Below are 24,024 nucleotides of genomic sequence, written 5' to 3'. Positions count from 1 at the left end.
ATTACTGTTTTACTTCTTGTCAGACAACTCTGCATCAATTTTTTACCTGTTTTTGTTCTTCTCCTAGACTGTCCCACATAGATGCCACTATTTTTGAAACCTCTCCAAATGTCGCATTTGGGTTCTGCCCTTTAATTGCAGCTTGTGTATCCCTGAAGAAAAGGGCATATGCTGACACCGGCTTTTGTGGCTCATTGGGATCTTTCTTTTTCTTCTTCTTTGGAGTCTTGGGCTTCTTGCCAGAATCCGGGGCAGCTCTTTTTTCCCCAGTAGCCTGAGAAACAGTAATAACAAGAACAGTGAATATATGCATGAAATAAACCAGATTAAGTCCAAAAATTATTAACAGTCTGACTTAATAATACATGGATAAAGCTACTATATAGGCAACATTTTGGAAAGTCCTGTTGTGCAAGCCTTTCTCCTACCAAATAGTACTTAGTCTCAGCTTAATCTCATCAGATCTACTGAAAATAAATGCATGAAAAATTACTATTCGTTGTAAGCATGGCTTAGAGAGTCAACCCTACGAGCTTGACCTAAAAAAGTACACCCCAACGCTAATTTGTATTTTAAAAAATTAAGATTAAATGTACAGTATATTTTGAATAGGCAATCTATGTTCTTCCATTAAGATGTGATTTTGGCAGTAGAGACTCAAGACAAAGAGCTTGGAGGCATTTCCTGAGTCCCAGACTTAGACGTAGGTCAGGGGTTGAAAAACCCACCCTTCAGGCAAAAAGCAGTAGCAACTCCGCGGTTTCTATCCACCTGCAGCGAACACTCTCCGTGTCCACCACCCACCACCCACCTCCCTCCCCGGGCAGTTGGGTGCCCGTGCAGCAGCGCTGGAGGCTCCGCGTTACGGCCAGGGACCGCCCTGCACCAACACTGCCCTCCGGCCCCGGGGGAATCCCAGAGCAGCGCTCCCCGAATCACAGGGAACTCTGGTTCCGGTGCGCTTCTCCCGTCCCCTACCCTCTTTTGTTGAACTATGCACAGATTATTGCCGCAAGGCAATAAAGTGGCTCGAAATATACCTCTATGATAGTCATTTTGCTTTGATATTTTGAGGATCCTGTACAATGATCTTTCCATATGCACAGTTTCCATTAACTTAATGAGAAAGCCTGTCATGGAACAGTCTAAAGTAGGCCTTCTAAATACAAGGCTATAATAACAATTGTGCTTTATTTTTTTTTGGATAAAATTTTCCTTTTATAACAGATTTATTTAAAGCAAAATGTAAATTAACTGAACTTTCAGTTAGAAGAAATCTTATTTTACTTCTATCTAAATGCATCTATATTTTATATGACTCTAGAGAATACCAAAATGACAAAACTGTCCAAAGTTGACGAGTAAAGAGATTCACCAGATCTATAAAATCTGAAATGAATTATGATAGTATTAGACTAAATATATATATATATATGTCTATTCTTACATTTATTATTATGGGGATATTATGGAAACTTCTTAAGCAAAGAAGCTAAACAGCAAATGCTGTATATACTGTAAATGCCGTTACAGTATATTCCCCTATTCTGTAACATTTGTATTTTATATGACCACATTGCAGCTGAGATGATACTGCCCCGTTGACAAAAACACAGCACATAGCCATGTCAAGCTCATTCGCTGCAGTGCACGGAATAACTTACTCTGGTTGATTCATCTGCATCTTCTTCATTTATAGAGCTGGACGGGGAAGGAGTGGCTGATTTACTTGCAGGAGGGGAGGGAGAAGTGTGTGGCAAATTAGTGCCTCCTAAATTCAGCCCCAGCTGCGCACTTAGCTGAGACTGGTTAATGGTGGTTAGCTGAGAAGGAGGCATAATTCCCGAATGAGCAGCATCAGTCATGTGGACAATGGATCTCATAATCAGAGAGTGGTCCTGTCGATACTGGGAAACTTGGGCATGACTCTGGTCCTAAAAGAGATTGAAACGTTATTCAGTGGTTAGCAGTGACCATATAGCATTATCAGGTGAAGTTCTTTTCACAGGCTTACAGAACTGATGCTGTCAACTTGCAGTTTGCTTCCTTGCTTTTTAATGAATTACAAATGCATTTTTAATAAATCAAATGCAGCTACAGCTACCACACTTGTCCCGGACTACACCGCTCCCCTGCTTGTGGGCAGGGTTTTTTTTGTGGAATAAAAATTGCATTTCCCCATTTTCAAACATTTCTTCTCTTAATGCGGTGTGAAATACCCACACAAACAACAGGGAAACAGCCTGACTGACGCTACCGGGAAAACACCGCAACCGAGAACACACAAACTGCTGTCAAATGCAAAACATAAACAAAACCAGGGCGGGAGGGAGATATATATATATGGCGAGAGAAAAGCATCTTCCTTTACTGACATTCAATTATTCTCAGCTGTTACTCGTAACAGTAGTAGGTACAAAGCAACCCTGTCTGAGTGGGATTTGAAAGTTGTTTTAAACAAAGCACGCTGCCCTGCCAGGTCTCGAGTGCCGACACTGCAGCATGCTGGAGAAACGTTCCAGCAACCCTAATCGCTCCTAAAAATCTGCGTTCGCAAGTACCACACAAAACTGCACATTTTTGTCTTTAATCCAACAATCAAGCACATGTGGAAGTAACAAGCTAGGTATCAATCACCGACTTTATTCTTCTTGTACTTCATGTCTCAAACTCAAGCGCTTGCATGGTGTTGCTTCTACTGTTTCTCGAGGGCACAAACTGTGTCTTCTTCTACCTCTGCACAACGCTTACCACATTTGTAAATAAAAAGAAGTGAGACCCCCAAGGTAAACTCAACTGGGATCTGCCTATGAACAACTCGGTTTTGTTATTTTTAACCACACATGGATCAATAGACAATGAATGAAGATTTAAACAGAAAAGAAGATTTTTAAAACAGTTAATAAATGAAGAGAATAAATAGCTCACAAATTGATTCAGCAACCTGATTAATCCACAGCCTTTGTTTGAACACACAGAAACATGAGAAATAAATTAGATTTTGCAAACTCTTTCATTATTAATAACCCAGATCGCAATTAGCAGCAGGTGCAATGATCCTTAATGAAATGACACAGAACAAAACAGCCAAGCCGGGAGCCCAGCGTACAGTCCACCGTACTTCCACAACTGAGTGTGGCCTTCCCAGTGCTCTCTTACGAAGTGTGGAAAAGCCCAAACCAGTTTTCAAAAACCCCTGTCAGCACTGCGGAAAGTTTAGCCCAAGTGACTTTCACTTTTCTCAACTCTTCCCCCAGCAGAGGCAGTGCTTCTGTGCTCCTGGAAACCTTTTCTCGGATGGGACAAGCGCAGCCGTAGAAAGCAGCAATTCACTTGTTAGAGAAGATGCAGACCCTGTCTCATCCATCTTACGTACGAGTGCTGCAGCACAATGCTTCCCTACAGCAATAAATCATATTAATTCCAAATTTGGCATTCATGTGTCTTTCTGCCGAAGCCTATATAGAAAAAAGAAATCCTTCTTAGCATAAAAGCACTTGTAGTGTTGCAGCTGGGCCCGGGACAGATGAAGCTAACCCCACAAGCCCATGATCCAGATCGTACACAGGAGGGGTCACCCTCATTTTCCCCGTTCCTTCCAAGCCATGCCCAGCTGGGCTCAGCCACACCGCACCACGCTGCTTTTCCTACTTCTTCAATTCTTTTAATTTCAGTAAAGGAGTGCAGCTCTTTGGAGATGAATGCACGTGCCAAAAGTGGAGCACTTGATAGAGAAAGATCAAAACATCAGACTTACTGGCTGAAATACTCGTTTGCTTCAGGGCACCTTTCTATGAAAATTTACTACCGTTAACTATAGGGTCATTTTGCTTGCGACTTGCATTGGCAGTAGCATCTAGAAGGCATTCAAAGTCTTTTGTAAAAGGATATCCCTTTCTGCATATTACTCCATTCATTTTAGTTTACAGACATTACTTTATTGCATGAAGAAAAACTCTGCTGGTAAAGCAAAGGTGGAGTTCATCATGACCTTCTCTCATAGAAATTAACTTTCTTCGTTATTTTGCAGGCAGTACTTTCTTGGAGGTGTTCTACACCTAAAAGTGTAGCTTTTGTTCTCTCTTTATTGGGGCACAGTACAGCCCTTTCTGGCCTTTACACCTAGGCAACAAAATGCCATGACAGGGGTTACAAACCATTTACTCCAAGTCTTGTCATTTCGGTTGCATCTATGATTTTATTGAGACTAAATTCTCTTGACTTGCACTGACCCAGAATCTAATTTTATACACAAGCCCATGAATTCTTAACTGTCCCTTCTTCTGACGCTATTTGATGCTTGTGTGTTTTTTTACATCCACTTATTTAATTCCAGTTTTTCTATTCTGTATCTTTTCCTAATTTTTAAGCTGCCTTTTTTTTTTTTAAAATCTTAAAACCTACAGTAAAAGCTAGAAGTTGAAACAACAATATTTTACAACTGGCTATCTAGCACCAAACAGATAAGACATACTATATAAAAGAAAATATTTTGTGTCATTTCTAATCTCTTATCATTTACATCATAAGTGCATATAATGACAAAATGTATTTTCTGCACTTCAAATTTAAGTTATATGGCTAATCAATATTTTTAAAAAAATCACAAAGAAAGGACTGAGAATTTCATTTTTTACTTTGTGGTACAGTGTTGTGGGCCTCAACAACCTCTGGTACCTACGGAAGAGCCTTCAGACAAAGAAGCATAAACCATTTTTTATGTCTGCACTGTGGTTTGGCAAGTAGCAAGAAGGTAGGGGAACTAGTCAACAGCACCGTTAAAGTTCACAGCATCTGTATATGGCTCCTGAGCAAACAAAATCTTCTAAGGAGGAATCTATCATCAAGAAAACAAAATTTCCATCGATTATCTTAACTCTTTTTTTTTCTCCTTTATACTACAAAGACCGACACTGAGCTAAAAGGATCAGTAGCATTTTGATTTTGAAATGTTTAACAACGAAAATCATCTTATATCAGGAGCACGCGTGGATATAGTTTTACTGCCCTAAAACAGCCACATGACATCCTAATTACATCACTAGATGAAAATTGAGAAGCTCATGTATTCAAAATAATCCACTGAGAATACTGTGAAAATTTGGGAGAAGATCACAAGTTATTTTACATAAACTGAACCAGAAGGAAAAGTGATACTCAAGTATTATGAGCATTCAGGCTTTTTGTAACATTATGCAAAAATGACAGATCAGTTCTGACGAAAATTCGTGACCTTCTCAAGTGGACAGAATCGAGTTTTGATTGAGCCTGATGGGCTTTAGAGTCTTGGACTGACGCTAGGCAAAACTTGGTGATTTTAACACCAGCCAGGCAAAACTCAACCACTGGTTTACTCAACATGACAATCAAACAAGAACGTAATGTGTGAAACGGAAAACCAAAGAGAAATAACTTGTGTGATTCCTCTGCAGACTGAAAGGACTGTCTCAGATCTCAGATCTGTTGTTATCCTACAGGAGTGCCACCGAAAAACCTAAGGTATACAGACGCTTACTGAGGGGAATGCCAGCCACCTCTCTGGTCTCTTCAATTGTACACACAGATAGGAAAAGCAAAATATGGTCCAAAACGTTTCCCTCTTCTCAAAACAGCTTTATGGTGACTGTATCCCGGCACGTTGGCTTTCTGTCACCACTCTCTTGCACAGCTCCAGTAGCACACATTAGAAAGACATTTGGCATCAGACGCATAAAAGGCTTCATCAAAGGAAACACGGGGATATCTGTCCATCAAACTATCCTGCTCCCAACTATTCTAATCTATTTAGACAGTCATGCCCAAGAAGTCATATTTAGTCATATTGCCAAAAGTCGCATGGCATATGCCAAATATACAGCTTATTTTACTTTGATTTGTAAAAGTATAAGTTCTCAAAAATTGGTAAATATCAATTCCTCAACAGCCACTGGAAAGCAAACAATAGAGTAATGAAATTTATAAAACTAAAAGGAATGTGTGAACTCCCACATTTCAATTTACACAGTATTATCAAAGGTGTTTTTCAACAATTGCTGTACCTGAGCCAGTGAAAGCGGAACATAACATTGAGAACTGAGGGAAAAATCAAAGTAATAAAAGACAGTTCATACTTCTGTTATCAACTCATTAAGCATCCAATAGTTAATACAGCTAGTTTTTATTTTGACAGATAAGTGCATCCAGCCGATACACCGAGAGATGCCCTCACTCGTACTTCCCCTGCATTTTGAGACTCATTGATGTACAGTAGTTTTATCCTGGATTTCTACCCTGACATAATTTTAACCTCTAGGAACATTCAACATGATATTTAGAAACAAAACTAGGAAATTACTTTTTTAGAACATTTTGAGTAATATCGCAGTCTTGATTAAAATCGATGTCTGCAGCCGCCAATCATTTCAATAGCCAACACCCCCAGTGAGACTCTTTGTAGCCACGTCAGGCCTGAGCCCATGGAGGTGCCTCCAGGAGGACGTGGGGCTGGGATCTGACCCACCGCTGCGTGAGCTTGTTTTCTAAGGAAAGTGAGAAATCTGCCAACAAAAATAACTATGCAAAACCCAACATTTATGGTTATGCTCACTGTGCCCCGGTTTCAAAAGTTGACTTAAAACATTACATATTCTATCGCCTTAGGAATTCGTCACTGTCAATGTACCATAAGCTGATGTAATATTTTAAAGGATATATTTAAGTTGAAGCAAATGCACTGCCATGTAAAGACTGAAATCTGTGGTTGTCCCTGTCTGTAAATTACTCCCTTTCCTTTTGGACAAGTCAGCATATCTCTAGTAGAAATTCTCAATACTCTCTTTCTCCACAAGTAAAGTACAGATAAAAGAATCCATTAATCTAAATTTTTACAAGATTGGAATTCACTGCCAGTCAAAACAAATCAAATGAACGGGACACTTTTCTCTGTCAGAGATTAAACCCTTACTTAATAAAATACAAAACAGTTGCACTTGGTACTGCCACCACTGAAGAAGTGTCCTTCCTCTCCCCTCCTCAGATACTGCCATCAGTAATAGATCTGTCAAACTGCGGTTATCAGAAGATCCGCTACAAGCTGCAGCTTCTTTTCTCTGGCAATGAGAAAAGTCCCATGTTTTGCTTCATGTCTCTGTAGAAAAGTAAACCTTACCTAATTTAATGCCCAAGTAAAGGCTACAGCAAACAATACATGTTGGTTTGGAACAAAAAATGATGTCTGCAGCTGGATCGGTTGGTGACAGGAGGCTTTTGCACACTCTGCTGCCTGAAGAACACGAAGAATACCCAACTTCTTGGTCTGTGTGCTCCCCCAGTCCCACTACATCAGAAATTACTCTTTTCTGTTCACACAGAGCACATAAGCCAGAGAAGGGACATGAAGAGAAAAAAAACCCAAACCAAACCCAACAAACGTGAGGACCCACTGATGTATTCCTCAAAACTGACCAACTACCTCCTTTTGTTCTGGCAGTCTCAGAGATCTCCAAAAATTCATCTCCTGCTATATGACAGAAATTTTTCACATGGCTGCAACCTCCCAGTTAGTTTAACATGGTTTATTGGATTCTTTCTGATTTACTGTCCCTTGCTTTCCTTTGGGGTCTGATCTGCAACCACGTGTGCAGTGACCCCTCGCACGGCCGGTGTTCCTCATACTCCCCTGCGCAGCGCAGAGCTTCCTTCAGAGCGGGGAGGGGGGGGGCAGAGCCTGTTACAGAGGGTGGCGAGAGTGCTGCGAGACCACCAAACCACGAGCTAAAACCATTTCTGCCACGGAACCACATTTGGGCGTCAGGCAGCAGGAGCACTCTGGGGCCAGGCAGTGCAGCACCACCTCAGAGATGCGATTCCCAGCAAGAAGGTGCCACGGGACAGGGCCAACCAGCCCGGCCACCTGCCAGACAACCTCTCCGGGTCCCAGAACTAGACATCTCTGCAACGCTGCTCTGTCGCCTCTCCTGGTACCAGCTCTTTCACAGCACGCTCAGCTATCTCTAACAAAATGCTGCGTTTCATGGTGAAGAAACACTAAAAGCTCACTGCAGTGCCAAAATCACACAACTACCAAACTAAGAGACACAGACTTTTTTTCTGAAGGGCTTGTAATTCTTACCCAAGATGCCCCATCACCGTAGCACGGAGCATTTGCTGTTCGGGAACTTTGTTCTTACCCATTTACTTTCCTGTGACCCTGTGGGTTCCCCCCGCAGCCCCCAAAATGGGCTGAAGGGGTGATGCTGCTCGCTCGCCTCCGTTGCAACTGAGTCCTCCTGCTCTGGAAAGGCTTCTGCTCTTGCAGATGGACAGCGCCGTAGGCTTGCTACAGCCCTCCACCTATCCACAGTGGCTGCTACTGACGCTTTAGCATCACCTAACTCACAACTTCTTGATAATTTAATCTTTACACCATTTTGTAGAGGCATTTAAAAACAGATTCTCCACAGTCTTCCCCCCAAACATCCACCATGCTTTAAAGCATATTGAATCACGCTGCCTTTGGACAAGATACCCAACAGCACGATCCCGACGCGCGTGACTCACAGCACAGATCTGGGCTCTGATCTCAGGAGTCTGTTGGCATGAGGAGCTTCTCTCCAAATCAGCAGTACAAGCTCAGGTCTGCTGTATGCAAACAGTGAAGGCACACTGCAAACAAACCCTGGAGAGTTGAAATTAAGTCCCAGAGTGTCAGATAAATGCTGTTAGCAGTTTTGTTACAACCTCTGCAACTTCAGGTGCTTCAGCTACGGAATCAAAGGCGGACTTCAAAGGTCCTTATTATGCAGTAAGCAACGCGGGGAGAGACTGCAAGGAAGCATGACAACTAACAAACACTATCAAAGGTAACAAAAATTGTGCAAAGAATTGGGGGGGAGACAAACTTGGGGGTTTACATGGCATTTGTTTGTTTAAAAATTGCTACAAGTGTTGGTAGCCATGTTGGGTGGGGGGTGTATTTTTCTTTGGGGTTGGGAGGGGCTGTTTTTGTTTGGGTTTCTTTTGTTTGATTGTTGTCGGCTTTTAAAGCAAATCAGAAAAGTAGGCCTCATTATCTTTCCTGTTACCGGACCCAGGTATTTTTTTTCTCCAGCCACCTGACAACGTAGAATAATTTAAAACTCTACAGCGACGGTCGCTTTAAGAGGCAAAGTAGTTTTGGCAGAAAATACCCCCCCTTGCGTTCTAACACTCCTCCCCGAGGTGGGAGGCGAGGGGCGGCTGGCTTTAAATTCTGAGTGATGCCCAGTTCACCACTATGAGTCCAGGCGCGTTTAATATATTAAACTGTTACGATTCCGGATACACTAATAGCGGACTGCACCTTCAGCCTAGTGGTGCTCATGAACTAGCACGGCCACCCTTTGGTCGCGTTCCGTGAGAAACCCAAACGACTAGCTACTTAAACAGTGCAGCTTACTTAAGCAACAGATATGTAAGTTCTGATGGGCTGCCAGTGATAAATACACTGTCTGCAAAGCACGTGCAATTAAAGTATTGTTAACTATACAAAACATGTGACAAAGTTATAAACAATACAGCCTGGCTATAAATGTAGGAAAGAGACTCTCTAGAGAGATTTCTTAGTTTCCTGAGGAAGCACTCGGATAGTCTAAGTCTTACCCAAAGGCATTCCTATGTGGGGGAAGAGAGGCTCAGCCCGTCGACTGGTCCTGGAAGTCAAAGGCAGTCTTTGAGGGAGTCCTCCTTGACTTGTTCACAATGGTGTCTTCCCTGATATTCCCCCTTTCTTGGACTATTTTTATACTATTTTTTATCTTCAAGGTGGAGTTTGAGTGACTCTAGTCATAAATGCCTTTATTACGATTGGTGTGAAATTCTCTCACCTCACATTTAAAGGTATAGTTTAGGAAAAATTCAGGATGCAGACTCAAGGAGGGGTGGTCGCACCTTGGAGGTGGGTAGCCTTTGGGATGGAGGTGTGTTTAGGTATTATAATGACATTATAATGAGCAAAGTTTGCACAAAGGACAGCATTTCGTCAAAATTTGACAAACTGTTGGCTCAGGGTAGTAAGTATGCAGTTTATCAGTTCCATAGGGCCACCTCGTTCCCACATCTGCTGTATTATCCCAGGGCTTAGCTGTGGAATCCCCACCCCGCTCCACCCTGGTGTTGCTTTGCAAGTACAGGGAATCGCAGATCTAGTGGATTCTTCACATACCAGATGCGGCTGTATTCTACCCTAGAAACGTTTTGATTTTATACCTTTCCTTAATGTGCGAACAATGCTGTATTTTTGATCATTTTAGTAATTATTCCACAAGCGACTTCGCATTTCTTTATAGCCTGAGAACTTGAAGTGGAAGCTGAGCATCAGGTAAGCTGTCCAAAGGGAAATACAGGTGGTAACAGCAGAGAATAGTAGGAATTTCAAAGGGAGTTTTCAAATGACCCAAGAACGAGGGCGGCTGGACCCAACAAAGCCTTTGGCCAGGTACAACATATCCAGACGAGCTGCAGCATCTGCCTCATTTGGCTGGCGGAAGAATGTGGCACCTGATTATAGAGTTTAAACTCCAGAGGCAGAATAGTTTAAAGCCGTGGTCCAGGCTTAATGCACAGCTGACGTCGATGGTCATCTACATCTGCGTTCCTTCTGAGCTCAGTTCTTAGGAATATCAGGGATTCAGCTTCCGCTCCAATTCCTGACAGCTTTCCCAGTGGGGTGTATCGTTTTCCACGTATTCATATGGCACCTCACAATATTTTCTGGAGCTGATGGATCTTCAGTTAGGCACTATTAAAATACAACAGTCACAATCTCTTTTCCCAGGCTGTTCTGCCAATGTTACCATGTTTCTCTTCCTTTGTGTGAAAGTCCCTCCTGTATGTCGATAGGCAATAACCTACTTGCACCGCTTTTTAATTTTTTTTTATTGCACCAGCAGTACCTGCTATTCAGACCAGCGTCTTTAGCAACTGCTTCCATTTTGTTTCCTATGAACAGACCCTTTCTTGCAGTTACTATGAGTTGCCTATTTTTGAAACGAACACCAAAATACGTTTCCTTCTCCAACCACAACAGCTCATTAACAGCTGGCCCACTGTGCCTGTACCGACGAGAGAGGGAAGCCCATGTCTCAGAAAAGTGACTATATTATCCACACCGAGTATTACAATGTCACAGAGAACATGAAAATCTACACACTATTAAAACCCTATTATTTAGTACGGCACCAGGTTAGCACCGCCTTCTTATCGTGCTAAAGCCGTAGCACGTAGCTTCTGCGCCGAAGCCACTGCTGTGTGCTGCCTCCAGGGTTTCCAGCCCATTGTCCACCTTCCCCGAAGCCCCCCCAGCTGTGCGCACATGCTCTCTGAAAGGTAACTAAAAAATTCACAAATATGTCATCAGATGTAAAATAAAATATTTACCTATACACCAATCAAACAAAAAGGATTCTGCAAAGACTTGGAAGTTCATCAGCAAAGCCCAGAGCTCAGATCTGTGGGCAGGACCAGACCGTCACAGGGCTGAGCTGATAGGGGCCACCGGAGCTGCAACATCCCAGCTGAGTCCAAAAGGTCTCATTTTACAAAGCATCAGCCATCGTTTTGAAAGGTTCCATATACGGCCAAATGTCACTGATCTGGGCCACCGGAGCACCATTTAATTTGGTGTTACTTAGTTTTGTCCCGCTGGACTACTGGGCTAAGAATTTGAGATTAATTTTTCTTGGTACCACAAACGGTTACAAACAGTGGCGATGACCACTACCCTTTCTGCTGGGAAAGTCCAATGTAAACCAGACTAACGCTGATGATCTAAAACCTGAGTTCAGTAATCCACCCCAGTAATCAAAGAAAAAATAGAAATAAGAAAACTCTGAAGATAATCTCTCTTTCTTGTAAGAATAGTTGCTACTCCTCTAAAAGAATAATTATAATCTTCCGGAATTAGTTCTGTGTTTTGTATTAAAGATGACAATAAACACGTTCATAACAATAACAAGGGCTTGTTTTAATAGACCGTTCCAGGCGTTAAACACATTAATGACCCATGAAATAACTGTTTCATCTGCAACACATTAAACAATGTTGTTATAACATTATATTAATTGAAAACCTACTCCATTCTCTCTAGATAGGAGATTACAGGCTGGGTATTAAAAGAGAGATTTACAAATAAGTTTCTTTGTAAAGGAAAATTAAACATACAAATTAGAGGCACGCAGTCAGGTGAGTAGTGAAATAACTGGTTTTTGCCAATTTTAAAGCAACTTTTTAAGCTTTTATTCTCGCAATCTTCTGTTAATCTACTCATTTAAATGTAATTAGTAATTTGGGAGTTTAAACTACTAAAAATGATGTAGACCTTTAAGTAAAAGGCACCACTGTTCTGAAACGTGAATAATATTTCTGTTTTATGCAGCCTTTAATAAGCTCAAATTTGCAACTCAGCTCTTTAAAGCCACATCATTGAGCTGTTTATTTAAAAAGTCTCTTCTTGAAATAAAAGCAATAGTCACCATCATCTCTTTGATTTGAGCACAGTGCCACTCCTAAGCAGCAATGTAATTAAAGATGAGCGTATTCCGCTCTGAATTAGCCTTATCTGTGCGGAATCCTGAATGCACTGACAGCACTGCAACAATTATAAAATATAAACAGGCTCAAATCCTCATTAAATAGGAAACACATTTTCTCTAGCAGCCTAAGTAATATAGGGAGCAATATATGTAAAATTATCAGTCTGTTTTTGTAACATCTGTACTTTTTTGAATAAAAGAAAAAAATCAGGCTGAAAAGAGACAATTATTTTACTGTCTGTTTCTTAGATATCAGAAAGAGAATTTTGAAATTCATCAAAGCTAACCTTCTGTTATGTACAACAGGCTAAGCTGAAAAGAATGTTAACAAGTTCAATTTTCATTCAATCAGCACTACTGCTCTCTGAAATGTTTCATTGCAGGAAAGAAATAAAAATAATCTATATGGTAATTATGAGGATGAATCCCCCAGTAACTTTCAGCTACATGAAAGGTCAGTTCTATTCAAGATATTTTATCAGTCCCCTGCACATACTCCTGTCCTGTCATTTTAAATCTGAACAGCATTTTATTTTCCCATTTACAGCTACCTGCAGAATTAAGTACTTAAGCCAAATAAGAAAAAAAAAAAAAAAGAAATGTTGAATGCTGGCAAAGGCTATAATAGCATGGAGATAAATCGTTCAGCTGCTCTCTCTCAAGCCTCTGGGGCTGCAGATTTTTCTTCTCCTGGTGCACTGTGGGTATTCAAAACTTGTTCAACATGATTTCATTTCATTTCAGGCACTGCCTGAGAAAACTAAATTACAGAATCAATCATACAGAAGGTCAGAGTGAGACTTCATTACAAGTATTGCATGCTTGCATGAATATCTTTCATTTATGACTGACCCAATATGTCACAATAGCTGTCTAGTAAAAATAATCCACTTTCTGAAATTGATGTACTACTGATGTCAATGCTACTCAGCAGGCTGGGCAGATTATAGAGAGGTGTTAAAAAAAGGAACCCTGAGGAGCACAAGTTGTAGTTTTATACAATTGCCACAGTTTGCAGATTAAAATAATTTTTCTATGGGCAACTCAACAGAAAACAGCAGTAATATAAAATGTTGGGGGTTGATTTTTAATGAGGATATCGCTGTTGATTTCCACTTATTTACATTCGAGTATTTATAGGCATAATATTTGCATCATGTAAATCCATGTGTTCTTTGAAGTCAAATGTCCATCCACACTCCCTTTTTCAGTGACTCATTTTTGAGCATCAGGATTTTATTTGCATATTATTAAAATATTAAAAATAATCAAAGTGCCTCCATTTTATCTTCTCTTTTGTTGTCTGTTTTTAAATGTAGAAAAATGCTGTTAAGTAAGATAAATGTGTTGTGTTTGTTGCCAATAATAATGAAACTAATCAGCATTGTGACAAATAATCACGCTTTCCATAGTATGTGTATCTTAATACTATGAACAATGGTAACTCATCAAAGTGATCTTTTAATAATTGCTAGGTCACATTTATGGTGAGAATAAATATCTTTCTTGCACCGTGAATGTTTTTTTCCATATAATAACACATAAAGAATATGTTAAAAGGAGAATGATTTCTTTTTTTTTTTTTCTCCCCTGTCTTCCTGTGGGAAATACGTGAGATACTTGCCGAAGTATTACGAAGTAGCCAGCCAACTCCATACCCTAAGGGAGACATAGGAAAACCTTGACATAACCTATTTTTAACCATGCCTCTGGCGATTCTGCATTCAAGTTTATAGGTGAACATGTCAGGTAGTACATAGAAAAAAGCCAAAGACACACAGTATTAATCATAATTCTGTCCAAGCCCATTTTATTTTTTCAACATTTGTGATTTAAAATCTCGTGACATTTCTTCAAGGTGAAATTCTTCTACCGGACTTTTCAACAGGGTAGGGCTACATTTATCTAAATTAAATATTGCTTACTGTAAAGCTCTCTAATGCTTCACAAGATAACCGATAAACTCGATGCAGTTCATATTAAAATAATTTAAGTTTGTATTCAGCTAAAGCAGCTTTAGTGATTAGCAATGCACTATTAATACAGCCTTTAAATAAGAGTATCCTTGTATCGCCGGATAAGAACATTGTTCTGTAAGTGTATACGAACATCATAATTATTTTACAACCCCATCTTTAGTTCTTTCAGATATAGTAAATTCAATTGACCATGAAATGAAATTTCATAGTCAAAATGCCTCCTTTACATTTTTTTTATTGCTGCAATAAAGTTTTTATAGCTCCAAGGCAAGGTAATTCATGCAATGTCTAATTTAAAGATGAATTCTAATATTATTAATAAATATTTACCAGTTTAATAAAGTGCACATTTTTCACATAAAATATGATATAATGTTTTCATTTTCTATTTTTGAAGTACAGATTAACTGCTGGAAAATTTGAGCACTAGAGAGAGCCATGTGAGCTCAGGGAGAACCTATGCAAGGACCCTCTGTAAATGTTTTTAAACTTCCCGAAGCTACACAGCATTTATGAGCAGAAAAGAAAAAGACTCCTGACTAAAATACTATGGCAGGGGCCACTCCATCTCACGGTATGAAACAAATCAAGCAGTTGTGGGCAAGTGTCCGGCACACGAACCTCCCTATGTGGCTCCTCCATACCAAATCACACAATTCCTCATCAATTCTCTGCAGCAAAACTCCACACAAGTTCCCAACCCACAGCTTCGAACTGGCGATCACCCTAGAAGATACCACTGGACTACTGGGATAAGAAGACATGAGCTTCTCTTGATCTTCTCTTTGACCTATACAGAAACAAATTCTTACCATTGAAGTCAATGTAAACTATACCATTAGTTTCTACATTGCAGTCTAGAAAAAAAGGGAAAGATGTAAAGCCTCTCATCCAGAGGAAGAAGAGGTAAGAGAAGAGATATCTAACCAGAAGGCCTCTTCTGGTTGGAACTGTTACGGTGATGACATTTACTCATGAAAGAATCACATTCAATGAAAGGATGCAAAATTACAAGGCAAAACTGGGTCAGCTTAACAAACTACTTGAGAGCATTGAGGGGATGCTTATATGTGTACCACAACGCTGACCCAGCCCAGGATATTTATTACATATTTCTGAGCAAGTTTCATCATTTTCAATGTACACACAGACTCCATTACTTTAGTTTTCAGGCATAATGTTCTTGACCCAGGTTTTACTAATATGATCTTTCTTTAGTAGTCACCCAACATGCCAGCGCATACAAAATCCCATGCAGAATGGGATCTGAAAAGAAGTATCATATCTTTCAAGGCCTGTTTTAGACAGTCCCTGCTTTGTATCTATGAAATTACTGAATTCTGCACCTCCTAAAGAGCAAACAGTTTGTGCTTAATTCTGTATTAGCGCTAGCTACTCTTCACAACCTCCAAGGAAATATTAAAATTTGTAGCGAAGCCAGCAGCCTGCAGAATTCCAGAGAAATATTTGGTGCATGTTCCTTTGTAAATCTGTAATTAATTTTCACTTGCCAGAATAATAAAAAAGAAAAAAAGATTTACATGAAATCATAACAAGACAACACGATGACCTTTATTACAGTCCAGCAGTAAATCTGTGTTTTCACTACACCCAGTTTAGCAAAAGGTCCTATATAAAACAGCTAATCAGAAAAAATACAGTTGATGTAAAATATCTGTTCAAGCTAAACATTCACTCTGTCTTCAATATGCAATACAGAAACTAATTCTAATTGTGACCACCGAGTTTAAAATGCTAAGCATGATGAAGTGACTCACAGCTGCGTCTCATCACTGCGAGTGTGGCTGGTGCTGCACAAAGCCTAGAGAAAGCCAGGCAGAGAGATCCCCCAAAGCTGAAAGGGAAATACAACAGAAAGTGGGAACTGCCCCGAATACCCTCCCACGGAGATCACAGCCATACAGTGCGTACAGATTCTGGGGAACGCTCCAGACAGCCTTGGTTTTGATTGTTCTAATTAACAGGAATGATCACCGGAATTAGCCTAACAGTCCCCATCACACAGCCCTTCCCCACAGCCCGATCGTCCCTCCCCGTTCCGGAGGGCTCGGAAAGAGCCCGGGAACAGGAGAACAGGCCCAACCTGCCCCAGCCGCTATGGTCAACAAAAGCACTGGACAGAACAAAGTCTTTTTTTGGCCCTATATTTCTGAGCATGGTCAAGGTAATACATCCCTATCACTTCTATTATGAATTTAAAATTTTTAAAAAATCATTTTTTCATTTATAAAGATTTAGGCCACAGAACATACAGAATATAGGGAATTATATGGGTTTTTACTGCTGGCGTACTGGGCCTGGCTGCCTTTCCAAGCTACTCTCAATACTGCACTTTCAAAATATCCTGATTGCTGTCAGATGTGGGTCCTGTACTTGAAATACAGACAAGCAATTCCTTCTAAATGTCCTAGTTCACCCTGGCCAACACAATGGTCTCTCAACTCTCGATGCCGCTGTCAACTGTATAACACATTTTTGAACTTCAGCAGCACTTGGGATGCAGATGATGCCAATGGATACGGGCTTCCAAGCCCACTCCCAAAATTAAAATTCTGTGTTTATAAAACCTGACTGCTTCTTCACGAGAGATCTGCTCACACACAGAATAGCATTGCACTGCACATTAACAACCATGTTTATCTTCCTGAATCCACCAATATTAAACCCTTAACCATTTGCCAACTGCTTTAGGGAACTGAATAATAGCATATTATTGTTTGCTGTGTAACACTGACAACACGTGTCATCACTCGTACAGAATACGCCTGCACGTGATACAGAACATCGGCAAACGCTTCGTCAGGCTACAATACCAAGAAAACATACAGATCTTCTGAGAGATCAGTTAAAAAGGACAGATGACACCAATCCACATTACTGTGCTTTGACAGACAAGAGACCCGCACCTACCATGTGCAATCCGTTGCTGTGGATGACGCCGTCTTGCTCCACGAGATTTCGGGATATTGTAATAGAGGGAAGATCCAAGCTCTGGGGGGGAAACTGAGGTGTAAATTCATTTCCTTGTGCAGGCAGCTGGTCACCAAGGCCCTGAAAGGGCAGCAGGATATCCGCCATCCCCAGCGCGGGGTCTGACTCGGGCGGGGGGGTAATGGGAGGGATTTCGAACTCCTCGTCCCCAAGGCTCGGCGTATGGAACGTCTGCTGGAAAAGGACAGGACAAGGCAAGCCACGTTAGGGCGCACTGCTCTCAGCAACCACCTCCGGTCCAAATCTGGTTTAGTTCTCAAATGCCAACTCTATACGCAACACATTTTTTAAGTTTCATATACTGAAGGGGTTTGTGGATCATTCTGATTAAAGGTTTAAGTCTCATTATCATATGGCTTTAATGGAGTATCAGTATTAACAGTTTTTTAATGCGTACTTAATTAGCAACATCTGTCTTTGTTGTTAGTCTGCATATCAGCTACATTGGATTTGGCTGTATAACAAATTGCCACTTTATTGATATGTTAGTAAAATAGCACAAACAGCTTACATCATTCTCATGCTTCATAAAATACTGACAATTTTGTGGCACGCACACCCCATTAATTCACCACTGACCATTCCACATCTTTTCTTTCCTTTTTATCCACTAATAAACATGAACTATTATAATTTCGGTCTTCATTTCTTGTCTCTTCTTATGCACCCTTTGAAACAAGGGCTGTAATTTGGAGGAGGGACACGTAGAAAAGAGCGAGGGTGATCACAGCAGCTTCCAGGGTTTCTGAAGCAAGCCAGCTTTGTTTGAACAGCAGCTTTGCTACGAACTAAACACCTGTTAAGACGCCTTGAGCAAAACATTTACTGCTAGTTATCTTCAGGGCTTGTGCGTGTTTGTACTGGTGCATGTGTCTGTCAAAGATAATCTTTATTCAAGTAGAGTCTATATCTGGCTTCAACATTGCTGATTTTTATTTGGGAAACAAATGAGCTACGCTTATTCAAATTTCTCGCGAGTTAAATGAACTTTCATCTATTATTTCAGGTCCGCTGCTACTTAATAATAGAAATTCAGTGCTTGAAATTAGGCCATTTTAAACGTACCCAAATCAGGACTGTCTTGATCAAATCGGGCAGTTGGCAATCCTAAAATAGGCACTCTTGTCTTGTTCCGGACATGCAAGGCTGCTCTGGGATTTGTTTGTTTGCATTAGTTCAGGATTCGAGTTGGGGGGTGGGGGTAGGAATTGTTTTATGTATTATTTACAGTGTTTGAAAGAGTGACTTAATGCCAGTTAATTTTAAAATGATATGTTCAGTGAAAGATCTCATTAACTGCTGCAAATTGTCATCCTTCAAACTGTTAATGATGATATAAATTAATAACCGCTTGAGAGAAGATGGAAACTGAAACACAAGAAAAGCCTTCGCTTGCATATAGAACCTGTCAGCTGTCATTATTGGTCTCACACCAGAAATGATGAGGTCCCAGACTGCTGCAGTCTGCAGTACCGTCAGGGTCTGCTGAGACTCTGCCCATCTCGCTCGATCCGCAAGGCTGTAACTTAATTCGGGATGCGAAAGCCGGGCCTGGATTAGGGAGACGTTTGACTTCCCCGCTGCTATATTACAAAAGGTGTGAATTTTTCTTCCTGCGGACCCCTTAGTTCACAAACACAAAGGATGGATTGGCCAGGAGAAGTGGTTGGCTAATGAACATAACCCTGTGGCTGCATTTGCAGTTATTTTGGCACTAATGTGGTCGAGTAACAGATGCAACTGTAATTTGTGACTCATTTGCTACCCCATTACTGCTTAATGAAATCTAACATATCACATTAACAATACGAATAAACACTCATTCTTGATATGTGGCATTTGGCTGTTTTCATTACCACTGTAATTAACACTTGAAATATTATTTCAATAAATATTTAAGGTGCTTTAAAATGGGTCGTAGTAATCATGACATAGAGACAGAAAACATAAAGCAACTGTGTGGTTTCTAAGCCTGAATGTGCTCTAGGATTACACTCTTAAGGCATTATTTACAGGAATAAAATGGGCTTCGAGCTCAGCAGCGCTCGGGCCCACAATCATAGCGAGAAAGCTACAGTCACGTTAATGTAAAAACACTATAATTAAATACATTGTTACGCAGTAATTGCCAAGTTAGGTTCACGCTTTAATGCAAACACTAGCACTTAATCGTATTTTTTATTCCTTGTTCAAGCAAAAAGGTTCAGTGAAATCAGTATTATTACAGTACATTTGAACCTCTCTTTACTTGACATATTTGTGAGATAGTGGTAATTATAAGAACTGAATCTTTTTTCCCCATCTAACAGAATAACTCTCGGACAGCTGTATAAATATATAACACAGCTAGATAATAATACAGAATTTTACTTAGAACAGTAGCATTCCTCTTAATACTTATAGCTAACTACAAATGAAAGAGTAAATTGATGAATACCTTAACAGTTTTTATATGTGATTTTAATTCTCACAATATAACTTGTCCAAATATGTAGAAATCTTTTTTAAAAAACATATAATGGACCTAAGATTGAGGATAAAATAGATGTAATCTAAGAAGAAAGCAAGCCCCTTAGTGAAGTAGTCTAAAATCCAAATCACTGGCCCATTCAGCCTGTAAAAAGAGCCTGAATAGTATGCAATTTGGGATTGCAGAAAGGTGCTGTTATGACCAAAAGATGGGATAACATTTGTGGGATTTATCTTACCAATCACATTTTTTCAAGTTATTAACTTTTCAAATATTTATATCTTACACATTTTTAAAAAAAAATGTGTGCATGGTTAAATGCCATCTGTACTGAAATGTTCAAAACATTTGTTCCTTTTGATAAAAATGCAAATCTGGAGAACTGTTGTATCAACATATAACAGCCAATGTCTGACACGGTGAATTATCACAGCTGGAATTAAATTGTCTCTGAACAGCTGCTGGCAGCAGAGCTTTCATCAATGTTTGATTCAAATGTAGGAAAGAAATTCTACAGAAAGAAACATCATGTTGTCATTACAGATGGGGTTTGTGTTCATTATCACAAATAACACTGGAGCTAGTGCCAAACAATATTCCCTTATCTAAGCAGTCTTGCTGGGTAAAAAGAGATGGTGACCATTGTACAAATGATCATAAAATACGACTCGTAATTCTAACCTTCACATTTATTGTTACACCTTTCTGCTTATTTTCTCCAAGATCACTTTTTTAAAAGCGCACAAAAATATCTGCCACTGAATCACCGCTTTACAACGTGTAAAATCAAGGCTGCCCAGTTTTCTAACCTGTCCTCACAAGGAAAAGATAATTTATGGCACGCACCCTACATAAATACTTAGTTCTTCGTCTCCATATTGCTATGCACGTTACCAGACGGTGCATCTTGCACTTTCCATCCGTCCCTTTGGAATAAGAGCCGTTGGGTTTTAGTGATGAGCAAAAGGTGTTTCTGCCTGGAGCTGGGGTCTGCATTAGCATGTTGATAGTCTATTAACTGCTGTAAGGCGGCACCACTGTACGAAATACACGGCGCCTGCCATTGCCATACCTTTCTCCTGTTTCCATTCTCAAAGGCGGTGACCAAATTCATCACCTCCACAACCCAGCCAGCCCCCATCACCCCGGCCCCGGGTTGCCAGTCCAGGCAACAAAGTCGATTTTGGTTTTCTAACTTATATGAGTATTAAGAACCCAAATTAAAATGTTTGTATCTATAACAGAAATTAGCACATTAGCTAGTAATGACTATTACTAAGCTTGCTTTCCAAGCATACACCTACTGTGCTTTTTATTTGTTTCCTTCTGTTTATAATTTTTTTCATACATAAAGCAGATTTATTTCTATTGACATGCTATGTAAGTAACAGCCTTATGGACAGTTAAATTGACTAGTAATGGAGAGCTGTCAGGTTATTTTCTTTCTCATTAAAGTCTTTATTTTGTGCTCCATAAAACACACAGAAATTCAGCACTTCACTCTTCATCCATTCAAACTCTGTTAAATTATCAAAGCAAACAGCGGAATAGGAGCATAGATAAAAAAGAAAAAACATCTACCTCATTTGCAGCAAGAAATGCATTGTTTGCCTCTGCCATGTTCATGTAGTTGTTATTGTTTCCAAACTGAAAGAAAAATAAATATTTGGATTTTAATGCATGCCACGATAAACTCTTCTTCAGCCCATCACTGGCATAGAAAAAGTTGGAAAAAAACCCAACAAAACCAAAACAACAAACAGATAAGATGTAATTTTGCAGATGTTCTTTGAAGTCAGAACTAGATTGGATTCAACATTGTTATCATTACATACTCTGCATCCCCAGATGGATGGAACACATCCTGTACATGGAACGCATTCTGTACATGGAACACATCCAAGCGTAGCCCTTCAACTTTCTTTGTCCACACAGCAAAGCCACCCCACAGACCTAGAGGTGACTTTGGAAATTAAGTGTCCATTAGAAAGAGACTATTCCCCAGAAAGGACATTTAGACTACGCTACATCTTTCCTGACACGCGTTATAATATTTCTGCAGATGATCCTGAACCGGAGGATTGCTGCAGCTGGAAGTAGCTGGGATATTACTATTCCAAGTAGACCTCGTTTTAAAGAGATGAAGGTCAATAAGGGGAAGAATGAGAATCTGCAGTGGTGTTCTTAAAATCCCCTTCTTTCCACCAAACCAAAAAGCCAAACAATCTCCCCCTTTGTCTATCCTACATTCCAGTTGAGCTCCCACACCCCCAGTAAATGTTAACACCAGAAGATTTTGCAAATCAGAGAAACTGTATCACTCTGAGACCTTGAGATCTCCCCGGGGTGGAGTGGGCCGCGTGCCCACTTGCTCCCACCGAGGTGCAACTCCTCTCACACACGAGTGATCTGAAAGGATCCCCTCGGATGCCACAGAGTTGTTTCCTCCAAATTCTCACGTATGAACATTTGTTGAAGAAGGTAAGTACTTTTTGTTTTACAGACTGAGCACAGAAAAGCAAGAGATTATCAGCATTTGGTTAACCAGCACTTAGTGTGCCTCATGCCCTTAAACGGCACTTCCAAACAGCAGGTAGTCTGGGAACTGTTTCTGCATGCGTTCCTGGAGCAGGCAGGTGCCTAGAGTCTTTGCTTCAAGGAACAGATACCACGCATGTCACGCAGCTACCACTAAAACACTAAACCACAGGCTTTCACGTTTCTATTATCAGGCACAGCTCACACTGCAAAGAGTATGAAACGCGAGAAGAGTCCCGGTGCTGTCCCTACAATGCCCTGCCACGTCACTGCTGCTGAAGCCACACTAACCATTCTTCCCTTAACTCCATTTAAGAGTTCTGTAAAGCAAATGTCTTCAGGAAGGCTTTGTTTTATCTTGCCAGATCTTGGTGGACCTGCCCTCCCTCCCCCCAACCCACAACAGCAACTGCCACCAGCAGCACCATAAGCTCTGCAACAAGCGCGTGAGGATGGGCGACCATACGCTTGCACAGATTGTTCTTTCCAAGAAACTGTTGTGCTTTCAGAGGAGCTGAACCTGTCCCGAAAGGAAACGCACTTTGCTCCAGCTCAGTCTTGGTGCCTGACTGTTTTTAGCAGGGAAGCGTTTCAGACCCTGACTCTCTCCAGTTCCTCCCGCGTCCTAGAGCAGCAGAGGAGCCAGAGTGATCCTTTCAAGAAAGGCTCTTCCCCTGCAAACTCCAAAATCCATTTCTGAAAATAAGACCAAAAGTTTAAAGGAGGGAAGAAAAAAAAAGAAAAAAAAAAAAAAAAAGGAGGCGGCAACTATAGTGATAGAGGATGAAAAAAGGAAGACGGACACAAAGAACTGGAGTCTCATGTACCTGATGAATTGTTTGATTGACAAAACAGGACACAACAAAATTGGAAGACAGTCATGGGGAGGAAGGACTATGAGATGAGATTCCTCATTCTGAAGTATGAAATTCCATTTGCGTATTTAACATGCTGAATCTTTCAACCTATAACACATGTTTAGCAACAGAGGCCTTAACACAATATGTAGGCTGCCTCATAGCTATTAAAACTCTGTTATCCCCAGCTATGCAGATACTCAAGTAATGTCATCCATTTTTTAAAAGCCCAGATGTCACCCATGTTTGGAGATTTAAAAATTCAAATAAAATTGCACATTCAAATTACTGTTTTGGCACATAAGGATATGTGTGTGTGGATTTGTTGTACAAAGACACAGTACTTGAGCTCAACAGTGAGATCAACAGGATAGATTTTTTTCATGTCAGTTAGTGGCAAACTAAGAAGGATTTACATCAAGAACTCAAATAGCTCCAATAGAGCTGTTCTGTCTACAGTAACAAAAAACACGAAATCAGGTTTTCAAATTATACCTAAGCGCAAAGGTACAATAGGCAAGTAGAGCTCTAACGTTGGATAAATAAGCGGGAACAAACCCCATCCTATTTTAATGAGCTTAGCATCCTAGGGGCTCCAGTGCCTCCAAATGGGAATGCAG

At 40.4% G+C, this 24,024-nt stretch overlaps 1 protein-coding gene across 1 annotated transcript in view; it reads right to left on the bottom strand.

Annotated features, from left to right (window-relative positions):
- TOX3 (TOX high mobility group box family member 3) overlaps window positions 1-22,841 on the bottom strand; it is a 28,351-nt gene extending 5,510 nt beyond the window's left edge. The window contains exons 1-5 of the mRNA XM_009885063.1: window positions 22,800-22,841; window positions 21,591-21,656; window positions 17,459-17,713; window positions 1,665-1,934; window positions 47-274 (exon numbers count right to left, since the gene is read on the bottom strand). Of these exons, the coding sequence (XP_009883365.1) occupies window positions 47-274; window positions 1,665-1,934; window positions 17,459-17,713; window positions 21,591-21,656; window positions 22,800-22,841 (861 nt within the window). The remainder of the gene's footprint in view (window positions 1-46; window positions 275-1,664; window positions 1,935-17,458; window positions 17,714-21,590; window positions 21,657-22,799) is intronic.
- Between the last annotated feature and the right edge of the window lie 1,183 nt (window positions 22,842-24,024).

This window comes from Charadrius vociferus, unplaced genomic scaffold (genome assembly GCF_000708025.1).
Source record: "Charadrius vociferus isolate BGI_N301 unplaced genomic scaffold, ASM70802v2 scaffold475, whole genome shotgun sequence".
NCBI classification, from domain to species: Eukaryota; Metazoa; Chordata; class Aves; order Charadriiformes; family Charadriidae; genus Charadrius; species Charadrius vociferus.
This window is presented reverse-complemented; position numbering and strand designations above follow the sequence as displayed.